The sequence below is a fragment of the Typopeltis vanoorti genome, chromosome 13 (genome assembly GCF_054136105.1).
Source record: "Typopeltis vanoorti isolate ZY-2024b chromosome 13, IOZ_Tvanoo_1.0, whole genome shotgun sequence".
Lineage (NCBI taxonomy): Eukaryota > Metazoa > Arthropoda > Arachnida > Uropygi > Thelyphonidae > Typopeltis > Typopeltis vanoorti.
Genome location: NC_143561.1, coordinates 99,691,231 through 99,715,803, shown reverse-complemented (window position 1 = coordinate 99,715,803; position 24,573 = coordinate 99,691,231). Strand labels below are relative to the sequence as shown.

General features: G+C 35.1%; 1 protein-coding gene across 24 annotated transcripts in view; it reads right to left on the bottom strand.

Annotated features, from left to right (window-relative positions):
* Positions 1-24,573, bottom strand: part of LOC150100409 (coiled-coil domain-containing protein AGAP005037-like) — a 1,356,304-nt gene that overhangs the window by 101,651 nt on the left and 1,230,080 nt on the right. For all 24 annotated transcript variants that reach the window (XR_016549297.1, XR_016549300.1, XR_016549298.1 and 21 more), the window contains one exon: positions 20,582-20,687. Coding sequence is in view for 19 of the 24 variants with exons in the window: in XM_090403260.1 (XP_090259386.1) it covers positions 20,582-20,687 (106 nt within the window). In the remaining 5 variants the exon portion in view is untranslated. The remainder of the gene's footprint in view (positions 1-20,581; positions 20,688-24,573) is intronic.

The following is a 24,573-nucleotide window of genomic DNA, read 5'->3' as shown; positions in this document are numbered from 1 at the left end:
ACGTTGTAGTTACATTTAAGTCGTTCTTTCAATCATGGGATTGTTTGGTGAGTGCGTGCTTGCAGTCTCTTGTGAATGCCAGTACTAAACAACAGCAGAATGGCTATCTGGGAGGTACTCAAATTGAATGATATATGCATGTAAACACAAGAAAGATATTTAATTAACCAAATATTTCGGTCTGGAAATAGCAGACCATCCTCAGTGGTATTACATGAACAGTTTTAAAAAATACAAGCTAGAATACTAACAACAGATCGTTAAAAAATAGAACATGCTGTGTGATGTTATATCACTAAGTATTAAGTATAAAACGGAATATTTTGAAGTAGAGACATGATTGAAAAAAAAAAAATTAATGAGTAATCTTGATTAGACTTTCCCAAATTTTTATATAGATATACAGTCATTACGATTCATGTTGGGACAATGGAGCAAGGCCTCCACGTTTTCCTTGAACAAACGTTCGAACCTATAATGGGATCTATGTAAGAGGCGAGTCCTGGACCAAAAGATGCTGTGGTCAGTTTCAATCCAGAGTTGAGCCAATCCAGACTTTTCAGGTTTGTTGTGAAGAATGGAGGATTGATGTTCTTGGATTCTTTTTTCAAGAGAATGTCCAGTCTGTCCAAAATAGAAGAGATCACAGTTGCAAGGAATTTGATAAACTCCAGGAAGAGATAAAGTTGAGCGTTTGTCTTTAGGAGAAGGAAAATGAGAAGACAATTTATTAATAGGTGAATACGTAGTTGTTAAATCATATTTCTTTAAAATTCTTGCGATAGGTTCTGAAATACCGGAGATATAAGAAATAGGCACTCGACATATTGAAACTTTGTTGTTTTGTGGAGGATTATAAGAATTGAGAAGATGTTGAGTACTTTTTTTTAGAAAAGCCATTGAGTTTCATGTGTTGTTGGATAGTAGAAAGTTCTTTCTGTAGATAATCAAAAGTAGAACAATTAGTTTTGGCTCTTCTGATGAGACATTTTATAATTCCTGTTTTTTGACATGGATGATGGGCTGATTCTTTAAAATATAACGACCTGTGAACATCGGTTTCCTGTATACTGTAGTTGTAAGAATATTTGAAGATGACTGGATGAGGAGAACGTCTAAAAAAGATAACTGGTTGTTTTCTCCTATTTCCATAGTAAACTTTATACAATGATGCAAGGAATTAATACTGTTTAAAAAAGAAGGTAAAGAGTTTTTGCTGTGAGGCCAAATAGTCAAGATGTCATCTATATATCTTACCCAAAAAGAGTTGAGGGAAAATAGATGAGAAGAGGACTTTTTCTAAATGTTCTAAATAAAAGTTGGCTAAAGCAGGAGAAAGAGGACTTCCCATGGCCATTCCTTCTACTTGGCTGTAAAATTTATTTTGACATACAAAATATCCAGAATGTATTATGAAATCGAATAGTTTTATAATGTCTTGAGGATGTCAGGAAGTAATTTTAAAGTTTCCTTGAGAGGTACATTGGTATATAAAGATTCTATATCAAAGCTAACCATAAGATCTGTAGGTTGTAATGAGACATTTTTTAATTTTTCTAAGAAATCTGAGGAGTTTTTTAAAAAAGAATTAGAGTTGCCAATGTAAGATTTCAATAATTTGGCTAGATATTTGGCTATACGGTAAGTAGGAGAATCAATACAATCTACTATTGAGGATAGTCAATCTTATGGATTTTTGGAAGGCCATAAAATCTAGGAGGTCTTGCAAAATGAGTTTTAAGTCTTTCAATTGTGTCTTTATCTAAACTCACCTCTTACATAGATCCAGTTATAGGTTCGAACGTTTATTCAAGGAAAGCGTGGAGGCCTTGCTCCATCGTCCCAACCTGAATCGTAATGACTGTATATCTATATCAAAAATCTGGGAAAGTCTAATCAAGATTACTCAGACTTTTTTTTTTTTTTCAATCATGTCTCTACTTCAAAATATTCCGTTTTATACTTAATACTTAGTGATATAACATCATGCACCATGTTCTATTTTTTAACGATCTATTGTTAGTATTCTAGCTTGTATTTTTTAAAATTGTTCTTGTAATACCACTGAGGATGGTCTGCTATTTCCAGACCGAAATATTTGGTTAATTAAATATCTTTCTTGTGTTTACATGCATATATCATTCAGTCTTATGTCACAAGTATCCTTAAAACAGCAAGTAGCTCAAATTGTTATTTAAATGTTCATGATTAAGGATGATTTCTCTAGGCTCCACAATTTTCTTTCAAACTCATCATGGCAACGAAAGATTTTTTTGGATCTATCCCAGCAGACTGAATGAACCTGGTGTTCATCATCAGCATTGTTCGAGAAAAGAACATGACCAGACTAGACAAGGCATTGGTGCATGTTCTTTTGTAAGAGATGTCTCTCTTATGCTCCTCTATATGTAATTCAATAGATTTATCTGTTTGACCAAAATAAGGGATATTACAGTCACACCATATCTTGTACACGGCAGGATATTTCAGATTATGATGATGAGGCTTCGGACGGCTTACTAGAGAGCGGATTTTTGCAAGTGTAGTAAATAAAGGCCTGATGTTGTATTTCTTAAGAACTCTAGCTAATTTTTGAGAAACTTAACTGATGTATGGGAGAGAGATATTACCTTTAATATTGGTTATTTCTTCAGTACGGTGGCTAGGAGGATCTAGAAGGAATTTTTTAATGGTTCTATCAGAATATCCATTTTGTCTAAAGACATATGAGAGGTAATTAATTTCTTTTTGTAGTTGTTCATCTGGGTCATTTAGAAGAGAGTGCAGCGTGCTCAATGTCCTAAGGCAGAAATAGTTCCAAGTTTTTGTGGAGGAAAAGGATGGGACTGACTATGAAGATATCTATTAGTGTGTGTAGTTTTTCTATACATTGAAATTCTAAATTTTCCAGAGCAGCGGGACAGTTTTATATCCAGGAAAGGTAGGGAATTGTTATATTCAAGTTTAGCTGTGAATTTTATATTAGAATGTTGATTATTGAGATGATCAAGAAAATCCATGAGAGAATTATGGCCGTGGCTCCAAATAATAAAAATGTCATCCACATAACGTTTCCAAAGTTTAGGTTTAAACGAGAAGGACGATGATATAGCTTTTGTTTCAAAATCCTCTAAATAAATGTTTGCAAGAATAGGGGATAAAGGATTGCCCATCGCTAGACCTTGATTTTGTTTGTAGATGGTGTCTCTTGATATTGAAAGTAACCAGACTTACTGCAATGGATCAGTAAAGCAAACATTTTTTTGGATAATTTGTCTTTCAGTAATATCAGTACTTCTTTCATAGGAACATTTGTAAATAAGGAAACTATGTCAAAACTAGCTATGATGTCATTCTCGTTGATAGTTATATCCTTGATGCGTAATACAAAGTCCATGGTGTTGTTGATGAAAGACGAAGACTTGTTAGAAAAACATTTGAAGTATTTAGCAAGATGTTTAGAAAGTTTTTAAGTCAGAGAATCAATACCTTCCATAATTGGACGAAGAGGGATGTTTTCTTTGTGGATTTTAGGAACTCCAGAAATAAATTGGGATAAGCGGATGAAGAGAGCGTAGAGAAAGGTGAATGTTGCGAGATAGTTTAGTTGTTGTTTTTAATAAATTGTTGGTGCGATTTTGTAGTTCTCGAGTTGGATCTTCCTGAAGTATTGAATAGGTATTATTTTCAAGCAATTGAAGCATCTTATTATGGTAATCTTCAGAACTGAGGACAACTGTAGCATTGCCTTTATCTGCCAGTAATGCTACAGTTGTCCTCAGTTCTGAAGATTACCATAATAAGATGCTTCAATTGCTTGTAAATTCAATACTTCAGGAAGATCCAACTCGAGAACTAAAAAATCGCACCAACAATTTATTAAAAACATCAACAACTAAACTATCTCGCAACATTCGCCTTTCTCTATGCTCTCTTCATCCGCTTATCCCAAGTATTTATGGAGTTCCTAAAATCCACAAGGGAAAACATCCCTCTTCGTCCAATTATGGAAGGTATTGATTCTCCGATTTACAAACTTTCTAAACTTCTTCCTAATACCTCAAATGTTTTTCTAACAAGCCTTCATCTTTCATCAACAACACCATGGACTTTGTATCACACATCAAGGATATAACTATCAACAAAAATGACATCATAGCTAGTTTTGACATAGTTTCCTTATTTACAAATGTCCCTACAGAAGAAGTACTGATATTACTGAAAGACAAATTATCCAAAAAGTGTTTGCTTTACTGATCCATTGCATTAAGTCTGGTTACTTTCAATATCAAGAGACACCATCTACAAACAAAATCAAGGTCTAGCGATGGGCAATCCTTTATCCCCTATTCTTGCAAACATTTATTTAGAGGATTTTGAAACAAAAGCTATATCATCGTCCTTCTCGTTTAAACCTAAACTTTGGAAACGTTATGTGGATGACATTTTTATTATTTGGAGCCACGGCCACAATTCTCTCATGGATTTTCTTGATCATCTCAATAATCAACATCCTAATATAAAATTCACAGCTGAACTTGAATATGACAATTCCCTACCTTTCCTGAATATAAAACTGTCCCGCTGCTCTGGAAAATTTAGAATTTCAATGTATAGAAAAACTACACACACATCTTCATAGTCAGTCCCATCCTTTTCCTCCACAAAAACTTGGAACTATTTCTACCTTAGGACATAGAGCACGCTGCACTCTCTTCTAAATGACCCGGATGAACTACAAAAAGAAATTAATTACCTCTCATATGTCTTTAGACAAAATGGATATTCTGATAGAACCATTAAAAAATTCCTTCTAGATTCTCCTAGCCACTGCAATGAAGAAATAACCAATATTAAAGGTAATATCTCTATCCCATCAGTTAAGTTTCTCAAAAAATAGCTAGAGTTCTTAAGAAATACAACATCAGGCCTTTATTTACTACACTTGCAAAAATCCGCTCTCTAGTAAGTCATCCGAAGCCTCATCATCATCTGAAATATCCTGCTGTGTACAAGATATGGTGTGACTATAATATCCCTTATTTTGGTCAAACAGATAAATCTATTGAATTACATATAGAGGAGCATAAGAGAGACATCTCTTACAAAAGAACATGCGCCAATGTCTTGTCTAGTCATGTTCTTTTCTCGAACAATGCTGATGATGAACACCAGGTTCATTCAGTCTGCTGGGATAGATCCAAAAAAATCTTTCGTTGCCATGATGAGTTTGAAAGAAAAATTGTGGAGCCCAGAGAAATCATCCTTAAGCATGAACATTTAAATAACAATTTGAGCTACAACCTCCCAGATAGCCATTCTGCTGTTGTTCAGTACCGGTGTTCACGAGAGACTGCAAGCACGCACGCACTCACCAAACAATCCCATGATTGAAAGAACAACTTAAATGTAACTACAACTTTTTTCATGTTAATAATGTACTGCAATTTTTTCCTGTGTTTCTCGGTTTTTTTAAGCTTCAGTGTTTTTAATGCTGTTTCTTATTTTTAAAAGACGAAACTAGTAGTGTGTCATACCATTAAAACCTTACAATTATTCTCAGTTTCAGTCATTAAATTCTCTTTATACAAATGTATCAAAACAACCAAGTGAATGTACCTCAATACATACACACACACACACACACACAAATATATATATATATATATATATATATATATATAAAATGTGAATCCTACCTATGAAATGCTATAAACATAATGAACTGTAATCTTTATAGCATATGTAAATCATCCTGCAGAGTTTCTATATCACATTTTTTTATATGAATGATATTCATTACTCTCTCTAGATCTCCACTACTAACTGGTGAAAAATCAGAGCTTTCAGACTAAGATGGCTTAGACATGTAGAAAGAACAACTGAGGAGAGAATGGTTAACAAATATTCATGATGAGGCTAGAGGCAAGGAGATCAGAGTTTAAGGTATTGCTTATTGCCAATGTATCTAGTGCCTTGGAAAAGAACTAGAAAGCTTGACTGCATTTAGGAAGCTAGTTTTTCTGCATTTGACCCTTTCAATACCAAATTTGGTGTCGAGTTTCTTTTGCAGCTGTTGTAAGCTGCAGTGCAGGCTGAATGCAAAGCTATAGATTTGCTCTCAAGCCACTTGTGACATGCTGAATCTTTTTCTTGGACTGCCCTGCCATGCTTGTTCAAGAACCAAGGCTTGGATAGTGGTAAGGAATTTTGGATAGTATAGGTTATGAAAGCCACGATTCCTGTAAGGAATGTAATAAATTTAGTTTAATCCTTTATCCAAGTGTGTGCAAACAAAGTTTGCGCCTGAAAGTACCTTCAGGACTGGGGTAAAGTGGTACAACACCGGTCAACTCCTTGCAAAAGGTGGAGCAAGCTACCAACACTCCTATCTCAGTATCTCCCATAATGCAAAACACATCTCCTTGTGGATATGTATAATGTTATGCATTAAGAGAAAGGCCACTACCCAGACTAGTTTTGACCTTTATTGAGGTCTCTTCAGTGGGAGCCAGGCCCAAGTGGAGATACCAAGGCAGAAGCATTAGCAAGGTCATCTGCAAGGAGATGTGTTTTGCATTATGGGAGATACTGAGATAGGAGTGTTGGTAGCTTGCTCCACCTTTGCAAGGAGTTGCCTGGTGTTGTACCACTTTACCCCAGTCCTGAAGATACTTTCAGGCGCAAACTTTGTTTGCACACACTTGGATAAAGGATTAAACTAAATTTATTATAGTCTGACCAAGTGAAAAATAAACATTCAACATCTTTCTCTAAATCCAGAGTAATTTAATAAAAAGGTGGCACACCGTTTGGCAGCTCCTATAGGAGGAGATGACCTGCTAATGCTTCTGCCTTGGTATCTCCACTTGGGCCTGGCTCCCACTGAAGAGACCTCAATAAAGGTTGAAACTAGTCTTGGTAGTGGCCCTTCCCTTAATGCATAACATTATATATATCTGCAAGATGTGTTTTGCATTATGGGAGATACCGAGATAGGAGTGTTGGTAGCTTGCTCCACCTTTGCAAGGAGTTGCCCGGTGTTGTACCACTTTACCCGAGTCCTGAAGATACTTTCAGGCACAAACTTTGTTTGCACACACTTGGATAAAGGATTAAACTAAATTTATTATAGCCTGACCAAGTGAAAAATAAACTTTCAACACCTTTCTCTAAATCCTGTAAGGAATATTTCTGTTATTCAATTAGCAGGTGTTTGTATCAGGGCAATGGAAACCATTAATAAGACCACGGAAAGGAGAAACAGATGTTACAGAGGTTATCTCATTTGGCACCTTTACAATGCTGAAGGACACAAGGCTAACAACTGCTAGGTGAAGGGTGTTCTATAGCATTTTATAGTAATCCAGATCATCATCTATGAGGTTATGGTTAGAGTTACTGTACTGGCATCTAAAATGCATTTGGGAAATTTTCTGGCATGCGATGCCAGTTCTTGTGAATATACATGTGTGGCCTTTGTGATGGAAGGAACCCTGTAAGAAACTGTGGAAAAAACCCTGTACTTTGGGCAGTTTGGGGACGGGAGTTGTTGAGATTGTCAGCTCAACAAGATCTATTAGGAATAATAAGTCTGGTTTGTAAGTGGTGGTATTACTTACTTACTTACTTACTGTCCTTTTCCGACGGGGATGGGTTGAGTCTTCCATGTTTCCACAACAACCTCCAGGAGTCTCGGTTTCTTGCGTGGCTAGTGAGCTGTCTATATGTTTGTAAATCCAGAGTTGACCTTTATTCTTGTTATCCATTTAGTTCTTGGTCTTCCTTTTTTTTCTTTTATTCTTGCATACAAAGCAAGGTTGGGTAGTCTTTTTGTTGGCATTCTCTCGACATGTCCGTACCACTGAAGTTGTCTTCTTTTGATCTTTTTGATTAATGAGTCTGTATATTTTAGGTCTTGTCTTATAGTTTCATTTGTTTTCTTTTCTGTCCATTTTGTTTTATTTATTTTTCTGAGACATTTCATCTCGAAAGCCTCCAGTTTTCGTATCTTATTCTTCTTGAGTGTTCAAGTTTCTGAAGCATATAACACAGTGGGTATTATAATTGCATGATATAATTTTATTTTTAGAGGTTTGGAGATTTTATTATTTTTCCAGATTTTACCTAACTTATTAAATGATGACCATGTAGTCGATATTCTATGTTTAATAATGGCCATGATATCTAGGTGTTCTGTTATTACTATTCTTAAACAGTTGAATTGTTTTAGCTGTTCATTTGTTGATCCATTTAAGGAGAAGTTTAGTTTTTCTTCGTTTTTTTCTAGTTATCAAGATTTTTGTTTTGTCTGTATTTATGGTCATGCTGTATTCTTTAGCCATATTGTTTAGTTTGGTTATTAGGTTCACCATTTTTTCTTTTTTGTCTGCTATCATTACAATATCATCTGCTTATTTTATGTTATTAAGGTTATAACCATTTAGGTTGACCCCTTTTTCTCCTTCCAAGGCTTGGTTAACCATATCCTCTAGGTAGATGTTAAAAGGGAATGGAGAGATGAGACATCTTTGGCTACTCCTTTACTGAAGTTTATTTTATCTGTTGTTATACTATTGAATTTAATTATTGCTTCTGTGAGACTATAATATTTTTCTAAGAAGATCAGGATATCTTCATCGATTTGTTTCAGTTTTAATATTCTTAATAAGGTTACTCTGTTTATTGAGTCGAATGCCTGTTTAAAATCTATAAAACAGTAATAGATATTTTTGTTATGTTCCCAGTATAATTCTGCTATTCTTTGTATTATGAAGATCTGATCCAATGTGGAACGATTCTTTCTGAAGCCTGCCTGTTCTCCACTAAGAATGATCTTATATGTGCTCTTTATTCTGTTCTGTAAGACTCTTCTAATATTTTGTAAGCATGGATGGGTAATGTGATTGATCTGTAGTTTTTACAGTTTTTCTTATCACCTTTCTTGTAAACTGGTATGATAATTCCTGTTCTCCAATCTTCTGGTATTTCTCCTCATTTAATGATTTTGTTGAAAAGTGTGGTAAGGAAGTTGTTTGCTCTCTTCTTTCTAGGATTCTGATGGAATTTGGTTTATCCCTGGTGCTTTGTCAGATTTCATTTGCTTTAGACATTCTTCACTTCCGATGGAAGAAATCATTAAGGTGTCATGTCTTGAGTTAGTGTGGGGCTTTGTTATTAGATAGTTATTGCTTTCATTCTTAAAGGTATCTTGGTAGTGTTCCATCCATATTGTCTAAATCGCATTTGGATTTCCTGTTTCCTTGCCCTGATGGTTGATCATTGTTAACAGTAGTGGTGAAAAGTTTTTTGTAATTTCTTTAATTGTGTTATGTAATGTTTTTGAGTTATGGTGTTTATATGCCTCATTGCATGTTTCTGCTTTTTTGTTTAGTCAGTTTTATTTAGCCTGTCTGCAGAGTTAATCGATTTCATTTTTGAGTTGTTTGTATTTCTTCTGAGATATCTATGTTTATTTTTGTTTTTAGTTTTCTTTTTTCTTCACATTTTTCTAATATTTCAGATGTTATCCATTTATTATTGGGCCTCTTATAAATTCCTTAAGTTTCCCTTGCCGAGTTAATTAATCTTTCTTTTCCTGTTTTCCAAAGGTTTTCGGTTTCATCTGTTTGAGGACTATTTATTTCTTCAATTTTCCTAATTTAGTCTAATCTTATTTGGTTATTTTTTAACTTTTCCATGTGGAGTTTATCAAATTGTGGAGTTTCTGAAAATTCCTATGATTTATCAAATTTCCATGTGGAGTTTCTGAAATTCCTATGATATCAGACTTTATCCTTTTCAGATTCTCTTGTAGAATTTGGAGTTTTCCTTCTTTGTATAGAGGTCTGATATTTACAGTAGCTATATACGTATCACATTTTGCTGACCACAAAGAAGATTTCTCACCAACACTATGTGAGGCTCGTGTTGGCGAGTCGACTACCCCATACAAGGTAGTGCGAGATGTATTCCCAGTAATCGTGTAATCCATAGAAGTTTTTGGCATTTTAGTGTGGCTGGCTTGCCTTTCCTCTACCACACCCTTTGGTTCACAGCTCCTTATTCTTTATTCGGAGCAACTCGTTGGGGCTTTCCTAATCCACCACCCAAGGGAATTCTATTTCTTTTATAGTTCACTCTGAATTTTATCCACATTGTTGCAGAGAGGAGTTCATGGTCTGTATCCAGATCTAGGCTTTTGAGCGGTCTTACATTTTTGATCGAGGTTTTCCATTTACTTCTAATTAGGATATAATCTATACAATTTTGTATTTCTCTATCTGGTGAGGTCCAGGTGTATTTAAAACTAGGTCTATGGTAAGGTCTAGGCCTGGTAGGAGTCTGGTCTCCCCCAAGAAGTGGTGGTATACATAGTTTAAATTGCTGTTAAGGCCAAAATATACATGTGTGGCCCTTGTGATGGAAGGAACCCTGTAAGAAACTGAAAAAATCCTGTACTTTGGGCAGTTTGTGGATGGGAGTTATTGAGATTGCCAGCTCAACAAGATCTATTAGGAATAATAAGTCTGGTTTGTAAGTGGTGGTATACATAGTTTAAATTGCTGTTAAGGCCAAAAATAGTGGTAGAGTGAAAAAAAAGTTTTCTATTTTTGCAAGAAGTATTAATGTTTTGGGTTTATTGTTTTCTTGCTTAAAGATTTTATGAGGTTGCTTAAGGGTTAAAGCAAAATAACTGGGAGATCTCCACATTGCCTTTAAGGAATGCAGAGAACCAACAGGGGCTTCTAACCTAATGTGCAATCCTCACCTTCATATGTGCACCCCGTTAGTAGGTATCTACTGTATACTGAATGAGGATAGACTGGCAGTTTGGAACTGAGCTGGCCAAATTGTACTATCTATTGGCTTAAACTATAAATACATATGATGGTACAAAACAATGAGATTTCATCCCGGCTGGGGTGTCATCCAGTTAAACAAGGAACGCCACTGTTTTCATCAGCTAGAAGAGAAAATTAAACCCAGATAGGATCCATCAATAGAAGGATCAATATAATGGAAAGGAAATCGAACTTGCAGAACTGGAAAAATACAACATAGACATAACTGGCATTACTGAGAAGAAGATAAAAACCAGTGAGATCATGCTAAATAATAAGTATAGGATGTTATATTTGGACAATAAATGGTCATGGAAAGGAAGGAGTAGTGATAGCATTCAACACCAAATAAACTTCTTGATTGGAAGGAAGTTTAAAGTAGAGTTGTATGAACAAACTTCAAAATAGGGAAATGGACAATTAAACTTTAAATTAAAGATGCCAAGAAATTATATTCTTGGTTTCATCCTTTATCCAAGTGTAAGTTAACAAAGTTTGTGCATGAAGTCACTTCACAAATGAAGTCATTAGCCTCTAGATACAAGTAGCCCAGTTGTGAAGGTATTTCACGTGCAAACTTTGTTAAATAGTTTTTTCATCCTTTATCCAAATTTAACATTTGGATAAAGGATGAAACCAAGAATATAATTTCTTGGCATCTTTAATTTATAGTATAACCAAGCGAAAAAAACTTTCAATGACAATTAAACTTATTTGTGCCTGCAGTCCCACAGAAGATTCTTCTGAGGAAGAAGTGGAGGAATTCTTCAAGTCATTGCAGCAGGCAGCCAACATAAAGAAAATGGAAAAAGTGCAGCAAACAAGGAAAATCAATCAAACCAGGCATACAGGAACATTTTGGGAAAATTTGGAGAAAGAGCAAAGCTAATAATAAGGGTATGTATTTGTTGGATTATTGCTCAGGATATGTTATGATATTGTTAATAATTACTAGTCATTATTAACACTATGTTCCAACATAAAGATGTGCATAAGTGGAGAGAAGATATGAGAAAGAAAAGCCTCATTGACTATGTTATTGTTACTGGTGATATCTTCATGCTAGTCCAAGATACAAGAGTGTACAGAAGACTTGAAATTGGAAGTGACCATTACTTGGTGCTATTGAAAAGAACATTATGTAAGAAAGTTTTAAAAAGAGTTAAATTTGAACAGCATTTACAGATAAACTGTAGACTTAAGCATACAAACATTATTGAAATTCTCGTGGAAAGACTTAGATGTTGGTTATACATTCTTACTAAATAGCTTAAGGAAATTACAATGTATAATAGAATATACATTAAAATAAATTTTAATACTCTTCCAATATTTCAGCAACGTCACGTTGCCATTATCACAGGAACTTAAATACAAGACACGTGCACACAAGCACAATAAATGAGGAACGAAGCAGGAAGCTATTCTTTCTCCTAAAAATCCTGATGGTGCCCCTTAGTGGGCAATGTTGGTATTCTTAGCCGATTGGGCTGAAGGTCATCTGATGTAGGTTTGTCAAATTTCAGGCAGTCCCAAATTTGTTTAGGTTTGGATTGTTTCTTAGAGCTTAGGCTGATTCCATGAATAGCCTTTCGTATTTGAATTTACTACGGTGTATTATCGTGGCTTTCTTCCACTGTATTCTATGGCAGGTATCCAGCGCATGGTCTGCAAGACCAGAGTGGCTGAATCGGTGAAACCGGATGTAGTCCTTGTGTTCTGAAATTCTGATATTAGCTGTCCTGCCCGTTTGGCCAAAGTATAGGGAATGGTGATGGATTTAGAGTAATCCTTGTTGTGAAGGGGGGGGGGGGGGGTCGTGGTTTATTGGTTTCAATATTTTTTAGATTTTTTTTGGGGGGAGGTAGCCACTGGCTAAAAGTGTTGAGAATGTGGTTTAGTTCTGTGATTAGGGCATTGTCATTTGAACAGATAAGTTTAGCCCTGTTGTATAGTGTCTTAATGACTCCATATTGTCGTGTGTGTGTGGGGGGGGTTATTGGTGAATGTATCTGCCTGTATGGGCGGGTTTTCTATAAACTGAGAAAATCAAGGTTCCATCAGGCTGGCGGGTGACTAGTGTGTCTAAGAAAGGAAGGCCATTGTTTTTTTCTTCTTCCAGGGTGAACTTGATTCTGGGGTGTTGGTTGGTTGAAAGTGTGTTAGGAAATAGAGGATCGGAGCCATGTGGCCAAATAGCAAACACATCATCAATATAGCAAAGCCATATGGTTGGTTTTTGTGGGGCAGAGTTTAAGGCTTTCTCTTCAGAAGTCTCCATATAAAAGTTGGCCAAGGGTGGGGAGAGTGGAGAACCCATGGCTGCCCCCTCTATTTGTTTGTAGAATTTTCCTTGCCAAAAAATAGCCTGAGTTCATTGTGAACTAAAATAGGGCTGTGATATCGGGAGGAAATTTAGCTTAAATTAGCTCTAAGGATTCTTTGAGTGGGACATTTGTGAATTGGAAGGGGACATCAAAACTTACCATTATGTCAGTGTGTTTGAGTGTAAGGATTTCTATGCTGGCTTTGAAGTGAGCAGAATTTTTTATGTGTGAAGGTGTGTTGCCAGTATAGTGCGTGAGGGCTTTGGCCAAATGTCTATCTAGTTTGTATGTGGGGGAATCAATGCCATCCACTATGGGACATAATGGCACATTTTCTTTATGTATTTTTGGGAGTCCATATATACGGGGAGATATGGAGTTAAACGGTTTAATCTGTTAGTGACTTCTACAGGCCAAGAAGTGACCTTCTTAAGGAGCCTGTGGAGTTTTCTAATTTGTGAGTTGGTGGGATTGTACTCGATAGGGAGGTAAGTAGCCCGATCTAACAATAGAGCATTCAGCTTATCTGTGTAATCCTTTTGGTTAAGCAATACTGTGGCGTTCCCTTTATCTGCTTTGGTGATTATTATTTTCTTGTTTTTCTTTAATTCTTGCAGAGATTTAATTTCCATATTGGGCATGTTGGTTTTTGGTGGTTTTGCTTTGGTCAGAACACAAGCCACATCCAGTCTAATATTGTTGGCGATGTGGTTTGGAAGGTGTCGTATCCCACATTCAATTTGTATCATAATGTCTTCAGCAGGTATTCTTCTGGGCGCAGTAGCAAAGTTGTGGCCATGTGAGAGATCGTCGAGTGCTTCAGTTTCAAACTAATTGACGAAAGGTTGACTATCTGGAGTCATTAAGACATGGAGACAACAATGTGGAGTCATTAAGACAACACTACACAACAGGGCTAAACTTATCTGTTCAAATGACAATGCCCTAACCACAGAACTAAACCACATTCTCAACACTTTCTTAGCCAATGGCTACCCCCCCCCCCCAAAAAAATCCAAAAAATATTGAAACCAATAAACCACTACCCCCCTCCCCCCCCCTTCACAGCAAGGATTACTCTAAATCCATCACCATTCCCTATATCCGAGGCACCTCAGAAAAAATTACAAAAATCCTAAAAAAACATGACTTAACTTCTTGTTACAGACCTTATAAAAAATTGGCATCCCTTATCCGCTCCACTAAAGACCTCCCCCCCCACCAGACCTACCTGGTGTATATCGAGTCCCTTGCAGTTGTATGCTGTCCTACTTTGGCCAAGACAGCTAATATCAGAATTTCAGAACACAAGGACTACATCCAGTTTCACCAATATAGCCACTCTGATTTTTGCAGACCATGTGCTAGATACCCACCATAGAATACAGTGGAAGAAAGCCACAATAATACACCGTAGTAAATTCAAATACGAAAGGCTATTCATGGAATCAGCCTCAGTCCTAAGAAACAATCCAAACCTAAACAAATTTGGTTGCATGAGACTGCCCCAAACATGGGAAACCTACATCAGAAGACCTTCAGCCCAATCGGCCAAGAATACCAACATTGCCCACTAAGGGGCACGATCAGGATTTTTAGGAGAAAGAATAGCTTCCTGCTTCATTCCTCATTTATTGTGCTTGTGCACATGTCTTGTATTTAAGTTCCTGTGATAATGGCAACGTGATGTTGCCGAAATATTGGAAGTGTATTAAAATTTATTTTAATGTATATTCTATTGTACATTGTAATTTCCTTAAGCTATTTAGTAAGAAAACATTACTGAAGGAAAACTAAAAGTTTGAAAACAAGAACCAAACCTTGGAGTCTCAATGGAAAACCCTGAAGAAACATTGATTCAGCTGGGAGAGGTATGCAGTGAAGTTGTCAGTAAGGAAAGAAAAATACAAACACCATGGTTGACACAAGATTTTAAAGAAGCAGTCCTGAACAAAAAGAAAGCATACTGAAAGTTTCTAGCAAATAAATTCAGCAGATGCCCTAAAATAATAGAGTGAAGGGAGCTAAGTTATGTGTAAAAGTAGCTAAACAAAAGTCATGGGAAGACTTTGGTGAGAATATAGAAAATAAATATCAGGAAGGAGGTAAAATATTTTGGAAGCTGTTGAAAAAGCTGAGAAATGGAAAAGATGTACAGTCTATATTTAAGTACTGTAAAAGGAATCAAGGATAATAAAGATGACATCAAAATTGAAGATAAAAATATTCTAGATGTCTGGAATAATTACTTTGAAAGACTTACAAACCAAGTAGTGACAGAACCGTACACTAGAAATTTTTCAAGAGGAATGCAAACAGGACTACACATCAATTGACGTAGGAAAAAACCCATCAAGAATTTGAAATGTGGAAAAGCAGCTGGAGTAGATGATATTTGACCGGAAATGCTTAAATATAGAAGTATAAAAGTTTTGCCTGTATAAAAGAGGGCCTGATCAGAAGATCAAATTCCAGATGATTGGAGTCGTGTACTCACAGTTCCCATGTATAATAAAGAAAATAAAGCCCTAAAGTGAGAATTACAGAGGAATCTCACTTCACTACAAATAGTTGAGAAATCATGGGAATATGACAAGATTGGTACTTAAGTTTTGTAGATCTGTAAAAGGAATATGACAAGGTGCACAGAGAAAAGCTTTTCAAAGCACTAATGTCATATGATGTAAATGGAACATTATACAGAGGAATACACAGTCTATATTTAAGTTATAATTCAGCAGTTAGAATCAAAGGAAATACAGGAAGATGGCTTGATGTACAATCTGGAGTAAGACAAGGATGCACTTTATCACCCCTCTTATTCATCATCTATATGGATTGCATTAAGAAAGAAAATGGCATTGAACCTGATATTCAAATAGGGGATGTCAAACTTAGTTCTGCTTTTTGCAGATGATGCTGTACTCATAAACACATCCAATGCAAGTCTCTGAATTGCATTATTACACGATTTAGTTGGAGAACTAAAACAGCTGTAACAAATTTGGCATGAAACTTAGCAACAGAAAGACCAAAACTATTAAAATAAACAGGAACATAGAAAATTTCAGCTGCATTCTCAATGGAGAACCTACAGAACAAGGAAAATATTTCAGCTATTTAGGCACAGTTTTGAATGAAGATGGCAAATTAAATTTGTAAACAGACAACAGAATAAGAAAGATGGTATTGTGGGAAGCCAATTGAATAAATTTAAATTGAATAAGAGAGAAATTAGCCAAAACACCAAACTAGCAGTATACAAGACTGTGTTCAAACCAGTTTTCAGTTATGGATATGAGAGTTTGGTCAGAAATAAAGCAGCACTTGATTAAGGATCACAGATATAAGAGTTCTGAGAAAGATTAGGGGAGTGAACAGATGGCATCAATGGCAGAATCATATTAAAAATAAAGATATTAGATAGTCACCTGACTTTATTAGCATTCAAGAATGTGTGAGCAGATCTAATGTAAGGTGGTGTGGCCACTTAAATAGAATGGGTGAGGAAAATGTTAATAAAACAAGTGTTTGATGCCAAGATGGCAGAAAAGAGGCCAAGAGGTAGACCAAGTCTAGGTGGATTGATTCAGTCTTAAAAGCACAAAATGTCAGGTATAACAATATTGGAGTACTCAGAAGTAATAGACTAATTTCAAGGAAAACTGTTCATAGGAGATTAATAATAATGTAAATTTAATCATGTAGTGCTGTCATAGTAGCCTAAACACCCATTGAGGATATGTATCAGGAAATTGATGATAATGAGATTTTATGGGGATTATTTTTGGAAAGTTTTTTTGTGGTCCACAGTAAAAACTTAATTTGAATATGTTGCCTTTATGTTTGGAGAGGAAGGGCATGCAGTGGCAGACAAAACACCATAAAAAAAAAAAAAACACCAACAATAATTCTTAGCAAAAAAAAAAAAAAAAAAAAGGTTTTCATATTCACTTCAACATTTGTTTACTAAACAGCAACATAAACAATATGCACCACTACCTACAGTCATCAAAATCTAAATCCCAACAGAAACTCAGCTGGCAGCCTCAACTGCCCAAACTACATATTACAGTCCCTTCTGCCATAAGGATGATACTTGTGCATTCATATCAAATCTAACATCCTGTGTCGAAGATTGCAACCCCCCCCCCCCATTTGATCTGTTTTGGCTCAAAATTTTTTTACCAAACCAATTTGTTACTTTCATTTGCTGTCTCTATCACTTCCCAAACTCTAATAACTCTGGCCTCTTTAAGTATCTCTTGCTTTCTCTACAGCTTGATTTTCTGCAGTTGAAATAACCTAACAGCAAGGTCATCCTTCTTGTGGACTTCATCATCCACAAATCAAACTGGCTACCCTTTTCCAGTTTCCCTGATCAAGTGGCAGGGATGCTGAGGTATTTGCCATTAGTAATGACCTAACATAAATAGTCAATCTTCCTACCAGAATATCTGAACCACTCGCCCAACCTGCAAACACAAAATGGGTTAATTCCCATGACTTCTACTCTTCCTTTCCACTACTGCTGTTCTCCTGATCCAAATATCTGTTCAGACCGAATAATAGAAATTATCCTCACAGGAGCTTCATCCTTCTTTTCATCTCAAATCTCAACCACTATCCAAGCATTGCTTCTCAAAAAGTGTGCATGCACAATACAAGAAAATACTTCAGCATACAATGAGTGGTTCGAACCCAAAATTCCCAATCAGCAAATCCAAATCTGATTTTGAAAGGACCAACTACCTGCAACTCTCCTCCTCCTGTTCAAATGAGTTTAGCCTTCTTGTCCCTTGCTGTACTTCTTGTTAAAGATGAGAGAGAAATCCTCTTTTCAATACAATGGCATGTAATGTTTGGAAGGGTATATTTTTCAGAAGTGAAATCTTTGTTGTTGCCAGATAAATCATAAGTACAGAAAAAAGAACCTAAAACTTCATTTGCCATAAAAAAATTTAAAAAAAAAAAGGGATAAAAATATCCATTATAGTTTTTATAGTCAAGCAGCAAAATATAGTTTGCCTTTAAAACTTTAAAATTTCAAAGACAAGATATGAAAATGAAAAATTTCACATACTTCTGAGCAGAGTTTGCCATCTTTTAAGTAGTGCAATAAAAGCAACTCTCAAGCCAAAGGCTGCATTCTCATAAGCTCTCACACTTTCAAAACTTTAAATTTTAAAAGTAAACATTGTTTTGCTGCTTGGTTATAAGACAATGTTTGTTTTCATCCTTTTCCTTTTGTCCTCAATTCCTAAAACTCTTTCTCACTACTACAGTTTATAAATAAAAAAGATATAAAACACCATAAGGTAAACAACATAAGGTTTATTTGTAATAATTACCATCTACATGATGATGATGAAGAAATTTTATTTCTTTCCATTTCATATTTTTATCTTGTTAAGAGTGATGAAACTCCAGAGTTAAGAAAACACACTGCAGTTTTAAATTATATATTATAATTAAATTATAATGCATAAATTGTTAATTAAATTAACAATTTATGCATTTTAATGACATAAGAGATTTGTCTGGAAAATTCCTGAACTTTGAATTTTTGCACCAACAAGTATGCTTCATATGCTGCAATCTAGTGGCAACATTGAGAAATAGCCTAGCAAAAACCACAACATGATATTTTGCTTAGTTATTATGTCTATTTGTGTCAACACATGTTTGGAGCATCTGGCAATTTTTTGTTGTGCTTAAAATGAATGATTTTCATGATCAATGAATTTGTGTGAAATTGGGAAAATCTTTCACAGGGACATTTGAAATGTTAAAAATCAACATTCAGGACGACCATCAACATCCAAAATTGATGAAAATATTGCAAATGTTCATGAAATCATTCGTTCTAACTGCTGTGTAACTGTTCATGAGGCAGCCAAAGAAGTAAACATTTCAAAACCTGTCTGTCATTAGATTCTTATGCAAAATTTAGGCACATATCACATTGCAGCCAAATTTGTGCCTCACCTTTTGATTGATGATCAAAAACAAATTTGAGTTGATATGAGCCAAGAGCTTTTCAGTCGAGCTTACGAGGATGAAACCTTTTTAAAAATCATCATTACCGGGGATGAGACTTCGGTTTACAGCTATGATGTCAATACAAAAGCTCAGTTGTTATGGTGGGTGTCAAAAGGATCGCCACGACCCAAAAAAAGAGAGAGAATGATCAAACATCAAAGTACTGATGATAGTTTATTCGATTCTGAGGACTTTCACCATGAATTTTTTCCGCAAGGCAAGACAGTCAACAAAGAGTATTATCTTGAGGTAATGTAACATCTTCGTGAAGCTATCAGAAAAAAATAAGGCCTGATGCTTGGAGGGAAAACTGATGGATGCTTCATCATGATAATGCACCCCCACACTCACACGCATTTACTAATCTGTCAATTATTGGTGGGCCATGAAACAACAGTTGTTCCACAGCCTGCTTACTCGCCTGACCTCACACCAGCAGATTTTTTTTATTCCACAAATTGAAATTGACATTGAAAGGCCGACGTTTAGAGTCAATTGACTCGACAAAGAAAAAAATCACTAATGGAACTGCACAGTATCCTGAAAGAAACATTCCAAAAATGTTTCAAAGGATGGAAGAAATGCTGCCTGTGGTGTATACAAAGTGGAGGAGAGTACTTTGAAGGCAGCAAGGCCGAATAGCTTCTAATTTATACAGGAAAATTTTTATTTAAAAAGTTTGGGAATTTCCCAGACAAATCTTGTAATATTCTGCTTAAAGATGTATTTTTGCTTGCAGATGAGAGTGTTTGTTGCTATATATATATATAAAAAAGCAGAAACTAGAAACCTTTCATTCTATACTAGTTTTAAATGGCAAACAACAACCTATTAGAGAAGAAAGTTTTGCACAAGAACAAAAAATATGATAGTGGTTTTTTTTTTTTTTGTATGCTTAATGACAAATGATTTATTTCACTGATTTTTTTTAATGTCCAACAGCTTATTACTGCAGAAGGGAAAGAGAAGACAAGAAAAAAAAAAAAAAAAGAATATATATACTTAAATTTCAAAAGCAAATGCAAAAATTAGCTTCTCTTTTTTTCATAACCTTCAAGTACAAAATAAATTTCATGATTTATGATTTTTGTTGAATTTATAACACATTTTATATAAATTCTGATTCTTAAAGATATGAGATAAAAAGCACTACTTAAGTTTTAAGATGATGTTGCTGCATGTTTTCATATAGAATAATTATGAATAAATATTCTACGTAGCAAAAAATACTATGCAGCAATGCTGCTTTTTTAAAATTTTCCAGTTAACCTAGAAATGATGTTTGCAATATATAGCAACATTTCATTTTTATCTGCACTTATAAGAAGCCTCTTTTTGGTTGACCAAATACTTGCGGTAATTACCTACCTTGACAGTATGTGTTTCTCCATCAGAATAAGGTCCTTCAGCAGAAGCTGACTTTTCTGGTAAGGGATGACCAGTTGTGTGTCGCTGCTCTTGAACTGATGCTAGTCTGTTAAAACATATGCAGAAAGAATGAAAAGAGATTGCTGCACAAGGTTTTTTTCCCATATGCATTTAATTGGTAAATAAAAGTAATGGGTGAAAAACTATATTTTTAAAATAATTTAAATGTGAGAAACTTATTTCTTTATACCATAGCTCCATGGAATCAAAACCCACTGTTGGAAGTGCACCAGAACTGTTACTGTATCCTACATTTTATGCAATACATCCATTTCTGTACATTACATTATCATACAGTTATGTAATGTAATGTGTACACTGCTATACACATTACATTGTCATACAATTGTAATGATAACCACTTTCTTGTTTCCTACTATCTTTATCTGTTCATTAAAAAAATCTATCTGGCAAGTTCCTCTCAACAACTTAACAACATATCACAACTGTGTTTGTTCTACTCCAATTTACTAGATTATCCCAATCCTTATGGTTGATATTCAGCAACAAAAATAATATCAGGAATGTCAATCCTTATAACTGGCATTCCCAATATTACTCTGTTATTTACTTTCAAAATGTTTTCAATTTTGTCATCTCCATAAAATTCAGGTAATCAAAAATATGCACAACAGTTGATACGATCAGATTATAATCTTATACAATGAAAAACCACTTCCTTTTCTCTACTTTTCAACATCTTTACTAGTTTGCAACATATCTCTGATCAAACCAATGATTGCAATATCTGTTGCTTTCTCTACTTTTCCGAAGCATAGCCTTAATAAAGCATGCACCACCTTTCATTTTTGAATTCCAATGTCCAAAATTAACTATTACTCAAGCTGGACTCAATATCTACATTTAATCCATTCTAAATATTATAAATATAACTATCTGGTCCAATCACAATATCTCCTAGTTCTAGTGACATGTACATATGTAAATCCTTCCATAGAAAAGTTTGGCTAATTGGATGTGGTAGCTTTTGATATTATTATTATTATTATTATTATTACGTGACATCTCCAGGGAGTCCAAAGACTCATCGAGGGAGGACACCTACTTTACAACTCTCTGTCTCTACCACTCAATCCACCAACTACAACTAACTGCAACTACACCAACGCCATCTACCACCTACTACCACTAGTATTTTCATAGATAATCACAAACATCCATGCCCATGCCCACAGCGGGATTCGAACCCACAACTTTTTGGCTGGAGAGCAGATATGCCTAACCAATGGTTAAGTTACAATCATTTGGTCTGTCCTTTGACTTGTGCAACTGCTTTTCAGATTTCTGAATGCATTCCCATCCCACAAACACACACACACACACACACACACACACTCCCTCTTTCTCTCGCTCTATTAAATCAAGCATGTATGAGGGCATGGTTCTTTGTCTTCTAACTATGCAATGCTGAGGATCACACAAGGCTCCATTCTCTCACCCATCTTCTTCCTTATATATATTATTAATCTAAATATGGAGAATAAGCATATAGGTTGACATAACTATAAAAAATTTGGATAATATTGTCAATTTCAATTCTAATAAAGCCCAATCTTGTCAGTTTCCCACAAAAAAGGGCATTTTTCTTCCTGTCTTACTTTGGACATCCAGGTTTTCAGGCAATATGAGATTTCCCTTTTGCTTACAAAGCATTACTTATTTCTGAACAGCTATTAACTTGATATACTCATGTATATCAATTTATTATCAATAAATCAAAAGCTATTAACTTGATATACTCATTACAGTTCTGTCTGACCAGTGAATACTGTTTTCATATTTGGGGTAGTATTCCTAAGAGCCCTCTAAAAAATACTCATACTTGATTTAGTACAAGAGCAATATGATTGATTAATGACCCATCTCTCACCATTTCACTACACTCATTTTCATACAGGTGTTCAGTTTCTGTTGCTTGCATCATTTACAAATATCTCCATGACCCTGTTCATCTGAACTAGTATCAATAACCCCCCCACACACAAAATCTCTCTCTCTCTATTAAATTAACATGTTTGGCTACAAACCCATTCATTTCTAGCCAAATCAAGCTTTGGCTTGAAATACACATATCAGCTCAAAACACTCCTTCACAGTTCAACTACAAGTTCACAAAAAAAAAAATAAATAAAATAAGTACCTTTGAAATTGTTATAATTCTTGACCACTGAGATTAATGAATAACTAACTCTTATTTAGAAATATTGGTCAAGTGTTAATAAACCATTTAATCACCAACTAGTTTTGTCGGCTATTGCTGTCAGCTTCTTCAGGGTACGATAAGGTAGGCAAAGTAAATTACAAGCTAGACGTTAACTGACAATTCTAATTCAATAACAAAATAGTACTGAGTGTGAAACAATACACGTGTTGCGGATACATGATTTACTTGTTGAGAAACATTTTGTAGTTTGCACTGAAGTTCGTTTCATGTGTGTTTAGTGATCTGATTAAGGTCTTCCATATATCAGGTAGGATTAAACCTTTGTTCCTGTTGAGGTTTTTTGTAGAATGAGTGACTGTAGCTGCTTCTTTGAAGATTCTGGAATGGTAGTTTTCTTCTATATAAGGCATATAACTTTTATTCCATTCAATAATGTGGTTGGTTGTAAAGAAGTGGGAAGAAAGGTCAGATATATCTTGTCTGTTATTTCTTGCATAACCAATGTGTTATGTAAGAAATCATAGACGTCTGACCAATGTAACTAAGACCACAGGAACAAGGGATGTTGTAATCTCCTGCATACTTGTAGAAAGGATTGAAGTCTTTTGGTGATCTTAGAAATTTCTGAATAGTTTCAACTGGCTTGAAGGTCACTCTAATATTGTGTGGTTTTAGGAGGAGAACAAGTTTTTTGGAAATGATACCAATGTATGAAATAGTTATAGTGGTGATATATTGAATGACATCATGTTGTCTTTGTGGTATGTCAGAGAAGAGAATCTTGTTGACGAGTCTTCTAGCGTAGCCATTTAAGAGTAGGTCATTGGATATTGTAGTCAATTCTTCTTGTAGATCATTTTGGTCCATAGTAAACTGTATAGCTCTTTTCTTTAGCATATGAATAATGCTGAGTTTTTGAGAGATGTGGTGTGATGAGCTGAAGTGTAGATAACGTCCAGTATTTGTAGGTTTTCTATAAACAGATAAGTTGACACTATTATTTTCTTGTTTCTTTATGATGTCCAGGAATGGTAGTTGTTTGTCCTTTTCAAGATCTAGTGTGAATTTGGTAGTATGGTGGAATGAATTGATTTTGTTTAGGTAATCCAATAGCTCTTCCTTTTTGTGGTTCCATATGATAAAGATGTCATCTACATATCTAAACCATGCTGTAGGATTTGAGTTAATCTGAGATAAGATTTTAGTGTTTCAAGATCTTCCATAAATAAGTCAGCACAAGAGGGTGAGAGGGGACTACCCATGGCCAATCCAGTTAATTGTTTGTAAATGGTTTTCTTCCATACAAAATAGTTAGAAGATAAACAGTGACTAAACAATGAAGTGATGTCTTGTGGGAACAAATCGTCTAAGATGTTGATGACTTCAATTACGGGAATGTTGGTAAACAGGGAAGTAACATCAAGGCTAGCAAGTATATCATCTTCAGAGATAGGGACATTTTTTAATTTTTCAATAAAATGTTGAGAGTTTTTAATATAAGTATCTGAGTTACGGATGTGTTGTTGTAGAATTTTGGCTAGATGTTTAGACAGTAAATAAGTTGGAGAGTTGATTCCATCTACTATGGGACGTAATGGGGAGCCATCCTTGTGCATTTTTGGAACGCCGTACAGTCTAGGAGTTAGAGGATGCATAGATTTTAACTTTTTAATGAAATCTGTAGGCCAGTTTGTCATCTGATGTAATAATTCATTGGTGTCGTTATGATTTTTTAATGTTGGATCTG